Raw genomic sequence first — 15,445 nt, forward strand, 5'->3', positions numbered from 1 at the left:
CAGTGCTTAGCTAGCAATCTTTAATCCTGACAATAAGACAGGTAAAGTCTTAAGACCATAAACTGAAAAAGAATGTGGAAATAAAGCGATCGGACAAATAAACAAATCGGACATACACAAGACAACATTTTCAAGACGAATTGTGAGTCATAATTTCGCAGTCAAGTCACATATGAGTAAAATTAGTGACTCAAACGTGAAGTCGGAGAAAACATCAGCAGTGAAAACATGATAAATGCACTTAGGAAAAAGTGACTCCTGCGACCGCCGACTCACAGCGTCGATCTACATACTGAAGTTTTGTTTATTTCTATCAATTACAGTCACACCGTGTCCTAAACCATCAACGGTTCTTCGTCATATCCCTGAAGAACGTGCTGTGATTTGAGGCGGATATTTATAGAAAAGAATTTCAGGTTCGATCCAATTTTTTCCCCCATCCATTTAAATCCTTAAACAATAATGCAAAAGACTAATTTCCGTTTAAATGACATTTACAACCTCAATTACAATTCCAATGTTTATGGAAGGGGAAAAATATTGACTGCTGTGCTAAGCTAGGAAAATAATCAATCATAGGATGACATGATGCATTATAACTTTCCAAAGGGCATTATTTCTAATAATAAAATAGGTAATGTTTAGTTAGTTTTAATGTAATAAAGTTCCACACATCATGCTTTTCACGTTTCTCCTAATATTTAATGTTGTGAGACGTCTGCTAAGCGATCAAAGTTTCCCTTCGATCACTCCCGTTATAGCAGCCTCTTTTTTTCAACGCTTAAAGTTAAATAATTATGTCTATTGTCATGTTACGAATAAAGCACATCTGAAATACACGGTCATGGATCCTTTGCTGTGTCGAGAAACTCTTCTTCGACACTGCAGACTTTTTCCTAAAAATTCTAAATAAAAAAAAAAAATAAAAAAAAAATGTATTTTAATCTGCTGTGGTGCAGAATCCCTGTGAAAAGCTGAACGATAATATATAATAATATTCTGCAATTACTGTCCTTCTGTTTGCAATTAGCCAACAGTTTGTGACCAATCAGAAGAGTCTTCAACAGCAATGTGGTTTCAACTAAAATAAATGCTGTCGAATCGAAGGCTGATATTTGCAGCGTGAAGTGTTTAAAAAAATAACCCACTTGGGTGGGAATCCACTGTCTGGCAACACTGGATGTGAATTTCTTTTTCTTCATGCTTATATAGACATCCGTGGTTAACCAACAACTGGCCAGATTTCTCAAATAAGGCGTTACACAGAAGCAACCGAGCACTCTGAAGAAATTTCGTTTCATGGAAGCCGGCTAGGACGCTCTTTTCGAGTTAAACGAACAACCTAAAGTTGCAAACAGCCGTTCTTCGGCTTCCATGGGTCAGCGAGCAGACTACGAGAGATGAAAACCAGCATGGAAATCTTGAACGACTGGTCTATTGGACAGACTGTGCACGGCCTAGTGTGCAGAGATTATCATTTCATTCCCCGATGTAGTAAACATTGAGCCATTTTGGATTTGGCTACTGATTTATGTAAAGGTTGATATTTTTGGCCGTTATTCAGACTTCTCTCAGGATGTGGGTCCAATAAGGCTCGCATCCAAACGGTCTCAGGATTTGACTAATACGCTGCTCTCTGCTCAGTGGCTTTTATAGGACTCTTGACGGCTTTTAACACAACATGGCACAGCAGAGTGCAGACACATTTCCAGGCTTATGAGGTGCACGCTGATGTATTTTACCCTGGCGAAGACTTAACACCAGAGATGTTGCAATACAAAAACGCATTATCCGACAGCGAACGGACGACCAGGGTGATTGAAGTGTAGTTTATATTATTTATTTCATTTTATTTTAAAAAAGGACAATTAAAAGTGTACATATTACCTGGGCTGACATTTTAGTGGTAATCGAATACTTCATTGTCAGTTCACATTAACTCGACCCATTCCTGTATTTGTTTAGTTTCATGTTCTACACAATATAGAATTCTTACATGATTTAGAACAAAAATGAGCGAACAGTGATTAGCTCGGCTGACATAGCAGCATCAATTTCATTTTCAGCTCGCAGTGGCTTCCTGTTTTTCCACGTTAAAGGAATACTTTATCTCTTTATCGAACATTTCTTTACTCTCTACAAGCAGGCGAGTAACCTGAATTATCTTCATTTATCTTTATAGCTTCAATGACAGAAGCTTCTCTCATGCATTATATAACCAAATGTAGGTGGACACCTGACCAACCCTCATGTTCCTTAAACTGTTGCCACAAAGTTAGAAGCACAATCATCGGATATCTTAGTAAGCTGTAAGCATTACAATTTCAATGGGTTTTAACAACCCAGAATTGTTCCACCACGACAAAGCCCCTGTGCACAATGTAAGCTCCATGAACACACAGTGTTCCAAGGGTAGTGTGGAAAAACTCACTGAAGACCATGAGGATGAACTGAAACACCTATATACACCCACTAAGACCTCCTCGCAGAACACCAGTGCTTGATCTCACAAATTCATGTTCGGAATTCTAGTGGAAACCATTCACAGAAGAATGATATAATAAGAGTAAAGGAGGGAGGAAATACTGATGCATACAGTTTGGGATTGGGAGGTTTAAATCTTGGGTGTCCACATACTTTTGCCACACAGTCTAGACACGTACTCCTTCAACCTAGAGGTTCCTCACCTCAATTTGCAGTATATGTACATTTGCAAGATCCCATACCATACACCTCAAAGACAAGTCTATTACATCCCAAAACATCGTAAGAAAAAGACAAAATGAAGAAATAAATTGCATAAGGGAAACCACCTCTCCCTTTTTTTTTTTTTTTTAAGGCAATGTGACATCTGACCCAACCTTGGCCTGTTCATGTAATCCTATATGCCTGTAATCATATACCCGATCTAGAAGAACTCTAGATAAACCTTCATCTCGACAGATAAACGCAGGAACATCCTTTACCATACTTACACAGATTAAAATTTTACATAACCCTCCTAAAATTTCAAGTGACCCCCCCAAACCCGCTAGTGCTCTTCTGAGACACACTCAAAAGTACGCGTGCGATTTCTACATGATGATGCGAGGCTCAGGCACAGAGTCTGTGATGGACTTGTGGGGCAGAACGTTAGCACCGTTGATGTAGAGCTCGTCGCTGACGATCACATCCTCGCCCAAAACGGTCACGTTCTCCATTCGAACCTGAGGAATAAAACAGAACGGATTCACAAGCAAGTTCAGGGTTTTTGCAATAATGTTAAAGCAGGCACTAAGTACACTATTTACAAAGTTATGTATTAAATGAACAAATACATTTCAGGTGCATCAGTCAAATGTTTGGACGCACGTCTCCTTCAGTGTTTTTTTCAGTATGTTAATACTGAAGACATCCAAACTATAAAAGAACACTTAAGGAATTAGATGGTAAAGAAGAAAACGTGTTTTTTTTTTTACTAGTACTCTAGATATGTGTTGATTCTAATTAAGTCCGTGAACTGATTCTTTTCAATGAATGTCAATATACAAAAGCTTTTCCTTTTTTCGAATGCCAATTTACACCAGGGCCAGAGCGCATGCTTAAGCCACTGATACACTCCCAGGTAAATCAACATTCCTTCCTTTTGTCCTGCACTCTTTAAGTGTAGACACTCCAGTCTGGATTAAAAAAAAAGTTCCTGCATTGACTGACATAAATTAGACGACATAAAATTGTAGTCTATGGAGTTTAACGCTTCTGAAGACATCACCACTAATACACCTTATAGTATCCATAAAGAACTTGATCATGTAAAAGCACAAAAGGATCGTAGGTTCCTTTATTCCACATTTATGCAGCAACTACCAAATGCACCTCTCAGGTCAGCGTTCAAGGTCAGCTTTCACAAACACCTCTCCAACTGGCTCATAGCCGGTTAAAAGCATTGTTATGCCACATGGCTTAATCCATATAGTCTTAAAATAAAGCCTAAAATGATAACAGAAGGCTAATATTAGCAAGAGGCTGGTGGAGGGTTCATAATTCAAACACAACAGAGGACAAGCAAAGACCATCAGGTGCGTGCTGTTCCTACTCGCATCCAAGTTGACATTAAAGTCCCAGACTCTAAGCACGCTACACCAAACAGGACAAAAAGTAAAGAATCAGGATTGTTCAATACTACATAAAAACATTACACATCATTCTCAGAAGCTCCACACACAAGCCTCAGACTGACTAATATCTTTTGTACACTTTTCTGTCCACAAGCTTTAGTATGCAGATGGATATAGATTGGCTTTCATTCCCTGTGCAAGACACTGTCATACTTTCAAAACTGTCAAAAGTCCAAAGAATCATGTTGACAAAAAAAAAACAAAAAAAAAACAAGGCTCATGAATGCACAAGTCAAATGTCACCTACATAAAGCTGGATTGAACCCATAGCAAGATTATTTGACAAATTTTGTGAATTGACTCATAATAGTCATTATAAAAGGAGTGTTTTTTTTTGTTTTGCTGCAAGAGTGCATAATTAAACAGTGTTTATTTTTTTTATTGTAAATATGTTCCTTCAATTAAAAAAACAACAACTAGAGATCATTATATCATTATTTCATTTCATTTCATCTTCTCCCGCTTATCCGTAATTCGGGTCGCGGGGGCAGCAGTCTAAGCAGATTCCCCAGACACTTCTCCGTGTCCAGGGATCGGGCTGTCAAGGCCCCCGCCTTCGACTGCTGCCCAATCCTCTCAGCACCGGTCCCTTACGGTCCCTCCTACAGGTGGTGAGCCCATGGGAAGGCGGCCCCACGTCGCTCCGACGTCACGGTCCTTGGTTTATTTTTCTCGTAAGGGACCCCCGGAGCATAGAGGGTTAAGGGCCCTGCTCAAGGGCCCAAGAGTGGCAGCTTGGCGATACCGGGGCTTGAACCCCCGACCTTCCGATCGGTAACCCAGCGCCTTAACCGCTGGAGCCACCACTCCCCCCTAAATCATTATTATGAATCATTAATCATTATATATCCTTGTCCTTTTTACTATTGAAGATTAGTAGATTCTATTGAAGTAACAGTTTATTTTTTTAGATATCTCAAATGCTACGGCATTTCTATTGAAGTAACAGTTTATTTTTTTAGATATCTCAAATGCTACGGCTAAATAGTTCATGTTAGCAAGAAATACACCCGGGAGCACAGAGGCACCCTGTTTCCAGACAGGATGCGTAGGTGCGTTTTCCGAGATGGCATTAGTCATCTGTTGCGTGTAAAAAAAAAAAAAATAAACAAAAAATTTCCCCATAGACTCTGATATCAGTCGAGAGCTACAGAGCTACAGTACGAGTCCTCACCCACTGTCCTACAGAAGAGCTCCAGCCCACGATGCATGACTCGAGCCAGGAGTGTGAGCGGATGTGAGCTCCCCTCAGCACAGTGCAGCGTTTGATCCTTACTCCGTCCTCCAGCACCACATTGGCGCCGATGGTCACGTTGGGCCCAATTGTGCAGTTCTTGCCGATTACCGCCGTCGGGTCCTGTACAATAAAGCGCTCATTTACAATAGTCATGTTTGTAAATGTAACATGTACAGTACACAGATTGGACAAGAATAGAATAACGAGTCAACGCTGCCACCTAGTGGACATAAGGACATTTGGCTCTCCATGCCATATACAGTAATCCCCCGCTTGTAGAGACCGTAAATCAATTCGAATAATTGTATCTGAGGTGGTATCAAAAAGTTTGAGACAAACGGTGTTAACTGGTGCTATTCTAGAGCAAAGGAACGTCGCTGAAAGATGATGAGAGTTCAGGAACACCTTCAATGAGCTCAACCCCCAAAAATGTTGCCAACTTGTGCATGTTGATCGTAGGAGAACGATCCACATGATCTCACTTCCGCACCCACACTACTCGTCATATTCGGCTCCTGCGGACTTCGCCCTTTTCCCGAAGATGAAGATCCACCTCAAAGGGGTTTTGACACCGTTGCGGAGATCCGGCACGAATCGCAGAAGGTGCTTGACACGCTTCGAGAAGAAGATTTCCAGGACACATTCCAGAAGCGTCAGGAACGCTGGGAGCGCTGTATTACTGTGCAAGGGAACTATTTTGAAAGTGATAGCGTGTAAATGTAGATAAATAAAGTACTTTATTGTAAACAGAGCAGGGCTCGAAACTTTTTGATACCACCGCATACTTCAAGAGTGAATGGTTCAGAATGTTTGGCGACACTCGAAGTACAGACCACCGTTTTGGAAAGAATAATCATGATAAAACAAAAACATTAAACTTTCTCAAAATACGGTGGTGAGAACTTCTATGAAACATCTACTTGCGGCCCACAGTCCTCAATTGAGTTTGAGGAAGAAATTTGGGGTCCCTCTGGTTCAGAAGCTTAAATCTGCACTAATGAAAAAGACTACCTGCAGACTGCAGTGTGTACGTCTCTTACCACTAACACGTTGCCGACAAAGCCTGGTCCAGTGCGGAGCCTCTCGGGGGCGTTCTGTCTGACAGAATGAAGGTACATGCACATGCCGGTCAGGAAGTCTTTAGGCTGACCAATGTCCATCCAGAACCCTGGCACACACACACACACACACACACACGAACATACTAATCAGGTTAATTGTGTGTGTGAAGCTCTTACAATTAATGTGAACTTGAGTCCCTATTAGCCTGGTGTACTGCTCGGCACTGCACTATTATTCACTATTGCTATTGCTCATATTGTACCGTGTTGTCCTGGGTGAAGGTCTGGCGTTCCAAAATGTAAATGCATACCGTTCCTGAAATAACGTTCTTTCGTTGGAAACTGGTTTAAATGTCACTAAAAGCCACTTGATTTCACTAAACCTCCACTAGCAGTATGTTTGGGTTTTTGTAATCTCAAACTGACGAGCTAACGTCATTTTCGACACTGGATAGCGTACAGTCAGGTCTATAATTATTTAAACAGTGTAACTGAAATCCAGATGTTTGGCTTTAACAAAAAAATTATTCTTTTTTAAAAAAAAAAAAAAAAAAAAAAAAAAAAAAGGAAAACATGGAAAAAAAATAACCTATGGACCTGACTAATGTTATCTATTTATCCATTTGCTATTCCTTTTTATGTGATAAAAGTATCGGGACGCCTGACTATTCCAGCCATATACGGTTCTTTCCCAAACTGTTACCACACAGTCAGAGGCACACAACTATGACGTCTTTGGATGCGAAAGCATACAATTTTCCCTCCACCTCAGCTCCATAAAGATATGGTTTATATGGGTTGGAGTGGAAACTCTTGAGTACACTGCTAGAGAGCTCTGACCTCAACCCTACTGAGCATCTTTGGGATGAATTGGAACACTGACTGCACCCCAGACCTCCTCATCTCACCTACATCACTACCTGAGTTTACTAACACCATTGTTGGTGAATGAACACAAATCTTCACAATCACACTCCAAAATCTAGTGGAACATCTTCCCAGAAGTGTGGAGGATAAAAGCAGATGTGGTCTCTCAGTCACAGTTTTTACACTGTAACTGAATACGATAAAAAAATCTTCATTTGCTTTACATTTACATAATAACACATGGCGTTTGGTTAGAAATTTAGGGGAAAACAGTGTAGATGGATGGTTGATAGATGTTTAGAGGAAGCAGAGAGATGTACCTTGAAGCTCCATGGCATAAAGCTGTCCATTCTCAGCCATAACCGGGAAAATCTCCTTTTCAATTGAGGTGGGTCGCAACTGTGGAAAATATACGCACAGAAATAAATCAGAAAATAGATAACAATCGGTAAGTGGCTAATGGTGATCTGTGTATGGTTCTGAAAATCAGTATGTATAATTTAATGGCAGTGAGCTGGGCTTCAGCCTGACCTGTATTCTCCTCAGCATGCTGGGGTTGAAGACGTACATCCCAGCGTTGATCTTGTTAGAGACGAACACCTGAGGTTTTTCGACGAAGCGGTGAATGCAGCCGGTCTCTCCCTCAAACACCACCACGCCGTACTTCGACGGCTCCTCCACTTTAGTTACCTGTAATATTGTGAGAATTGGTGGTTTCAGAGTTATGGATGTGAACTCATGAATAATAATAATAAAAAACATAGCAGTTGGCCAGTGCTATGGTCCATTTTAATAGAGTTAGAGATGGCAAGAATTTCTAAACCTGCAGAGATTTGGAAATTTTCAAATACATAAAAAAAAAAAAAAAAAAAAAAAAAAAAAAGAAGCATGAATGCACAGGAAACAAAATAAGTAAATAAATCAATAAATTAAATACTCCAACAAGAAAACAAAGTAAATTCTGTAAAAAAATAATGACCGTAATTTCCGGACTATAAAGCGCACCCATATATAAGCCACACCCACTGAATTTTACAAATTTTTTGGTTTTTTTTTACATAAATAAGCCTACACTAATGAACTTTACACAGGCTTTAACGAAAGACACGTTACACACGGTGTAACGGGTGAAATATGTTGCGCTTCCTTTAGGAGCATAGCGGTATTTTGGGAATAGCCTGGCACTGCATTTTTCCAGTATTACTGTGTGTGTGTAAGACCGAGGAATATGTCCTTATTATTTTCTGATGCTGATTTCTACGTTTCTTTGACTAACCCTTAACGCTGTTGCCAAGAAAAATAAAAAAGCACGAGTTTTGGAAACCTGTCTGTGCTTATATGATTTCTGTTGTAACTGGAGTTAGCGAGCTCTGTCTTCACCCAGACTCAACGCGTTACAACGGCTTGTATCTAAACAGTAGCCGACCAAGAAAGTCATTGTTCGCTGTCTTCCTCCTTCCTTTCACAACTATTTCTCTCGGGAGTTTATCTTTTGCCACCGCCGATCGTTTAAAAAAAACGTTTTTTTCTCCCAATGCCGTGCAGCTCAGAACACAGGTGAGGTGGAAGAGACAATTAGAATGTCTCCTAATTTGATAAAACTGTTGATTAAAGAGTTTGGACACCTAATGTTCAGCTAGATTTTGGTGTGTGCTTGCGAAGTTTTTTTCGTTAGTAAAGTCGGCTACTGATGCAGATGAGGTGAGGAGGTCTGGGATGCAGTCAGCGTTCCAATTCATCCCAAAGGTGTTCAACGGGGTTGAGTTTAGAGCTCTATAACAGGACACTCAAGATTAGAGGATAGTGGATTTTACCGATACCGATAGAAGATATCTTCCAGCTAGGTTGGATTGTACTTGCTGATAACCGATGAAAACAAAAAAAAAACACAAAAATTTAGTGGATCATAAAATGTGCTAAATAAAAAAAAAAGAGATGAAAATACTACTTTATTCTAAATAATAAATTTAATACAACACTCTCCGTGCAGCGCACACTCTAACGTGTAAAAACAAACAGCACGTGGTGTCAGTGATTCGCCTCTGGAGGCCGCTCTCGTAATAACAGCGGATTTTTCCGGATAGTTCCAGCAATCAACTATCATTAATTGACCTTTAGAGGAGACTCCAACCCATGATAAACATATCGTCATTGAGCTGGAACAGGTTTGAGTCTCCTAGCTCTATGAAGATAAAATTTAATCGCTTTCAAAGACGTCATATACAATATGGCTGGAAAATATATGGCTGGAAAAGTCAGGTATCCCAATACTTTTGTCCATATAGTGTATTTCCAATTGGCTACACTCTTTTCCGATTTGATATTGCTGTTCAAAAGAACTAAATATCATAATTGGAATATATTTTAGAACTAAACCTGCCGAAGAGGGTGAAACCATAGGCTTTGGAGCGTGACCACATGATGACTCGCTGACAGCGATTCTTTGGGCTTTCAGCGACGTGTAAAATCCACATCTCTGAAATTCAAGGCAATATGTTACTCACGACAATAGTGCCCTCTTTGCCGTGATTCTTGTGGAACTTAAGCAGGTCCTCGAAGGGGAAGTCGCAAATCACATCGCTGTTGAGGACAAAAAAGGGCTCGTCGCTGTCCGTCAGCAGGTCACGAGCCAGAGCGAGAGGTCCGGCTAAATGAGAATAGAAGGGCACATAAAAGTAAATGTCAGTAAAAAAAATACTCACAAATGTTCTACATGTATGTTCTTATATACCATATATTATATATATATAACTCTATACTGTATACTATAAAAGCAGACCCTTACATAATACATACATAGATATTGGGGTGCACAAAATTGGGTCCGCCATTTAATACGTGCGTGAGAAAACTCAGATTTGAAGTATTTTCCGCACGTAAAAACAAGGATTGCTTCAGTGTGAACAAGTGTACCATCACACTGCTGCTGGATACCAGAACATTTCATTTCTACACAGATACATTTTAATTGCCAACTCATCAAATTTGACTTTTTAGCGTTAAAACATGACGAGTTTGGTTTATTATGAATCAATTCAGGTCCAGTATTGATCAACTATTTCATGCTTCAGGTACTGATTCTCTCACACTATGTCCATAACACCGAAATTACACGTCAGTCACAGACCCGTAAGACAGATTTGACCCACCTGTCCCGAGGGGCTCCTTCTCGTGCGAGAGGGAGATTTTTATTCCGAGCTGTGGAGAAAAGAACAGCAGTATTTGAGATTGCTATCTCCATATAATAGTATAGATATACAGTATATACATATACACTATATAGACAAAAGTTTGTGGACACCTGACCATAAGATTCGTGTGTCCTTTTTAAACATCCCGTTCCATATTTAATCCCCACTCGTGCTTATAACCTCCACTCTTCTGGGAAGATGTCCCACTAGATGAAATGCACTTGTAGAGATTTAGCTACAAGGGTCTTAGTAAAGTTTCCGATGTAAGTGAGGGTGAGGAGTCCTGGGCTGCAGTCCGAGTTTTAATTTATAGCGAAGGTGTTCAATCGGGTTGAGGTCAGTGCTCCATAGCAGGACACTTAAGATCTTCTATGCCAACCAATGCACACCATATCTGAATGGACTCCTTATGGACAGGGGCATTGTCATGGTACAGGTGTGTGTCTTGGTTCAAGTGAAGGGAAAATCGAATGCTACCACATTGAAAGACATCCTACACAATTGTGGGCCTCCAATTTTGTGGTAACAGTTTGGGGAAGAAGAATATATGGCTGGGAAAAATCAGGTGTCACAATACTTTTGCCCACAGTGTGCATATATCAAATATACAGTACAGACCAAAAGTTTGGACACACCTTCTCATTCAAAGAGTTTTCTTTATTTTCATGACTATGAAAATTGTAGAGTCACACTGAAGGCATCAAGAGCTATTTGACCAAGAAGGAGAGTGATGGGGTGCTGCGCCAGATGACCTGGCCTCCACAGTCACCGGACCTGAACCCAATCGAGATGGTTTAGGGGTGAGCTGGACCGCAGAGTGAAGGCAAAAGGGCCAACAAGTGCCAAGCATCTCTCGGGGAACTCCTTCAAGACTGTTGGAAGACCATTTCAGGTGACTACCTCTTGAAGCTCATCAAGAGAATGCCAAGAGTGTGCAAAGCAGTAATCAAAGCAAAAGGTGGCTACTTTGAAGAACCTACAATATGAAATTTTTTTCACACTTTTTTGTTATGTATATAATTCCATATATAATTCCACGTGTTAATTCATAGTTTTGATGCCTTCAGTGTGAATTTACAATTTTCATAGTCATGAAAATAAATAAAACTCTTTGAATGAGAAGGTGTGTCCAAACTTTTTTTGTTCATTTGAAGCTTTTCATTTGTCTCACAATGAAACTCTTTAAGACCAAAAGTGTCTTACTCTCTGCGCCTGTGCCTTCATCTCTCTTTCTAGAAGATCGGACATATAGCTGACAGCCAGAATGACATGCTGGACTCCAACCTGTTCACATACAAAAAATGAAAAAGAAACAAATGAATATGATGAGGAACCAGGATCAAACAGGCAAATATAGGAACTTGTTGTGTCAGGATTTGAACAACCTTCAGATCATAACCACAGAGATATCACTTCTCCAAACACACCTAATCCAACTTACAGAGGGCTTCATAACAAGTGCAGGATTTCAATCAGGCTTGTGATCAGATGCATGAAAAAAAAACTTTAAAAAGTTAAGAGCCGAATCAGATGAATGTCTTTGGCTCCTACTGGTGCACATGGTGCTTTAACTCTTGGCTCATTATCAAACTGGAAGAAATCTTCATCCAAAGATGACCAGTCTTTGAGCGAGTTGAAAAAACTCTTGGAACTTGGATACTGCGAACTCTCAGAAGCAATAAGAATTCTAAAAACTGGTACACCTTGGAAGTTTAATGACACTTGTGATTATGATCTTGGACATTTATAGCATTTTTATTAATGAACATTACAACTTGGAAAGTGAGCTGAAAATAGGAATTGTAGCCTGTGGAAGGTGGTGAAATAATAGTTTTAGTCATATAGGGTACTTATATATAGATGTCGAACGATTAATTAATTTTGCCGTTTAATCGGCACCAATAGTTGATTGCTGGGCTCCTGTCGTTACGAGAGCGGCCTCTAGAGGCGAATCACTGACATGCTGTTTGTTTTTACACGTGAGACTGTAAAAGGCTGAAATCCTTATGCTTGCCCATTTTTCCTGCTTCGAGGACAAAATTATCACTTGCTGCCTAACAATATCCCACCCAATAACAGGTGCCATGATGAAGAGATAATCAGTGTTATTCACTGCACTGCTCATAATGTTATAATGTCATAGTAATTCCTGATCGGTGTAAATATACACAAGTCTTGCTCTAACCTTGACCAAGGCTTCGACCTGGTGGAGCAGGATGGGTTTGTTGCAGAACTCCACCAGCGGCTTGGGCACGCTGAGCGTGAGGGGCCGTAACCTCGTGCCATAGCCTCCGACAAGGATCAGAGCCTTCATGATGGATGATAAAAACGAAAAGAAAGAGGACGTAGCAGTCAGGTGCAGTCTGAAGGAGTCGGGATGCGCAGCAGCATCAGGTACAACAGGTATAACCGCACCTGTGATGGAGCAATAAGGGTGAGTCACATAGATCACAGCAGGATTTCATCAATACCACCTACGTAGTTTACTTTTAATTCCTAATCTAAGACACAGAGGCAGAGACCAATAAATTATGAATTAAGGAATATATAAGAAATATGACTGGTTCTGCTTATAAATAGTTTAACATAATTAAATAAAACATGAAAGACAAGAAAATAGACAAAATTACTAAAAAAAAAAAAAAAAACAACCACGTTGTCAAAGAAAGCGAATATTATACAAACAGTGAAAAAATTTGCTATAACAAATATTTTCCTAAATCAAAGGCCGAGTTCCAAATAGTCACGCACCCTATATTAGTGTACTAACACTAGCATATAAACTAATGACTAGCACTCGCTATCTAGTGCACTCCGCTTCAAAGATCAATGCATTTGGGATTCGACCATCGACTTCTTCGTGAGCAGAGTCTAAAAAAATGAAGTTTGGCTGTAGGGTGATGAAAACAAGACGTGATACTGATCATTAATAAACTAATTAAATGTTTATTTAACTAATTAACTTGATGAATATTAATACGAAATTAAGAATAAACAGTAACTTAATACAGTCCCTGGAGGAATCTTTCTTAGCATCCCGCAATGCTAAAAGGCTAAACTCAAGCTATGTGATTTACGGTTTTATTCCAGCCTTTGTTTGAATGTCAGGGTTATTTTATGGTTATTGTATTATTAATATTATTGTTATTATTATTAATGACAGATCTGTTATACGCTCATAGACCGAGAAGCAGCTCAACTCACCGCCTCAGTGTCACGTTACCAAAACTTGTAATCCACGTCAGATCTTCCGCCCCACAAATAATAATAATAATGATAAAGGATGTATAAGATTTTGTCAGTGTAATTAAAAGCGCATAATCTGCAGTCCTTTAGTTTCTTTCCAGCTTCAAGCAGCTTCTTATTCAATGAACAAGCGCCGAGTTCCTTCCAGGATCCAGGCATGTGGGCATGGCCTTGTGACGTCTGTCGCTGGAGTGTACCAAATATGATTTGTTTACACACATTTAAAATATTTTGCACATGTAAAAACGTTGATATTTCGATTATACTGAATATTATGTTTTTCTTTTCTTTTGTCCCATAACGCTATTTGTTTTTTTTTTTTTTATCAGTTGTCCCTCTGTCATCTTGATTAAATTTATAACTCCACTGTCTGTCGTGCAAATAAAATAAAAAATAAACGCACAAAAGGAAACAAAAAGAGTTTAATTCGTTTAAAAAATAATGACTGAAGAACTCCTGTGTAATTTAATAGGAAATTAAAACTATTTTAAAAAGGAGTAATTCCCCCACCTCCTTTTAATAATGGTATAATCCATAGCTCTGATTTGGCCGCGCTCCATTCGTCCTTCTTGTTAGCCAATCACAGCAAAGCAACGTGGCCAGGAAAAAAAAAAAAAAACGCCCACAGAGGTTCCGTCCTAAATAACACTACTGTGCACTACTAAATAGCACTACTGTGGGGTGGTATGTCTAGTTTCCAACGTTGTCAACCAGCAGGCTCTAGGACTCCGCCCCCTGGATTTATTTTTATGAATATTCAAATAGGCGCGTAAGGCAAATAAATAAATACATGAATAAATTAATAAATAATGAATAAATACATTATGAATACACGAATGGATGAATAAATAATGAATGAATAAATGAATGAAAAAAATTATAAAATAAAGGCACAATATTATATTTTAATCAATATTAAATATATTTAACCTTTTTTCAAAAATTTTCATTTTAGAAAGAGAATATCAAACCCATTCTACATTAATTACATTTTCTTTAAATTGTTAATAAAATAAAGAGCCTCCAAAAACAAACAAATAGAACAAACCCAGAATTGTAATTATGACTGAGAAATTTGAATACTGATAAAAAAATTATCATAATTCATAAAATAAATCCTGATGTTAATTGAACTAAACAAATGACATTTATATAGAAATGTGGGGGGAAATGTAGCAAAGCTTAATTAGTTTTAAATCACGCTTCCGATTGGTCCAAAGAATATTAGTTTACAGTAACTGCTCTGACTCTAATATCTAACTGAAATCATGGCTTTATATTAATGTGCTAATGTATAATTAAATAATATAATTAATAAAAATACAGAGAATTGGATGTACAAACGCTCCACATAATCCAGGATTGTTCACAATCAGATGAAAAAGAAGAAATGAAAAAATATGGTTGACATGGTGAAGTCTTGTGTGAGGGGATGTTTATTCAACATGTAGCGACTGCGTATCAGAAACAGAACTCGAATTGAATAAAACGCGTTATAGTAATCATGCGTCATGAATTGATGTTGTCTGAACATTGCTGTGGTTATAAGAGGAAAAATAACTGGTAAAAATAACTGGTTTGGATCAAGCCACATCACAGCACCTCATGTTTGACAATGTTCCTATAACTACATAATCTTGAGTGTTGTTCAAAGCAGGTACCTGACCTTCAGACGGAGCCACGTGA

General features: G+C 39.0%; 1 protein-coding gene across 1 annotated transcript; it reads right to left on the bottom strand.

The window, feature by feature from the left end:
* Positions 1-1,818: 1,818 nt before the first annotated feature.
* gmppb (GDP-mannose pyrophosphorylase B) lies at positions 1,819-13,949 on the bottom strand. Its single transcript, XM_083534547.1, has 11 exons — positions 13,718-13,949; positions 12,699-12,928; positions 11,717-11,797; positions 10,472-10,520; positions 9,827-9,969; positions 7,854-8,012; positions 7,643-7,721; positions 6,435-6,562; positions 5,332-5,514; positions 2,709-3,206; positions 1,819-2,651 (listed from the first exon to the last, which is right to left on the bottom strand). Exons 2-10 carry the CDS (start codon positions 12,825-12,827, stop codon positions 3,075-3,077), a joined length of 1,083 nt encoding a protein of 360 aa, XP_083390673.1. The 5' UTR covers positions 12,828-12,928; positions 13,718-13,949; the 3' UTR covers positions 1,819-2,651; positions 2,709-3,074.
* Positions 13,950-15,445: the final 1,496 nt, after the last annotated feature.

Source organism: Silurus aristotelis, assembly GCF_946808225.1.
Source record: "Silurus aristotelis genome assembly, chromosome: 28".
In the NCBI taxonomy this organism is placed as follows: Eukaryota; Metazoa; Chordata; class Actinopteri; order Siluriformes; family Siluridae; genus Silurus; species Silurus aristotelis.

Coding starts and splice junctions, on each gene's coding strand:
- gmppb (XM_083534547.1), bottom strand. CDS start 12,827: ATGAAGGCTCTGATCCTTGTCGGAGGCTATGGCACGAGGTTACGGCCC. Junction 10,521..11,716: donor TGAAGGCACAGGCGCAGAGA/GTAAGACACTTT, acceptor TTTTCTCCACAG/CTCGGAATAAAAATCTCCCT. Junction 7,722..7,853: donor GCATGCTGAGGAGAATACAG/GTCAGGCTGAAG, acceptor TATTTTCCACAG/TTGCGACCCACCTCAATTGA.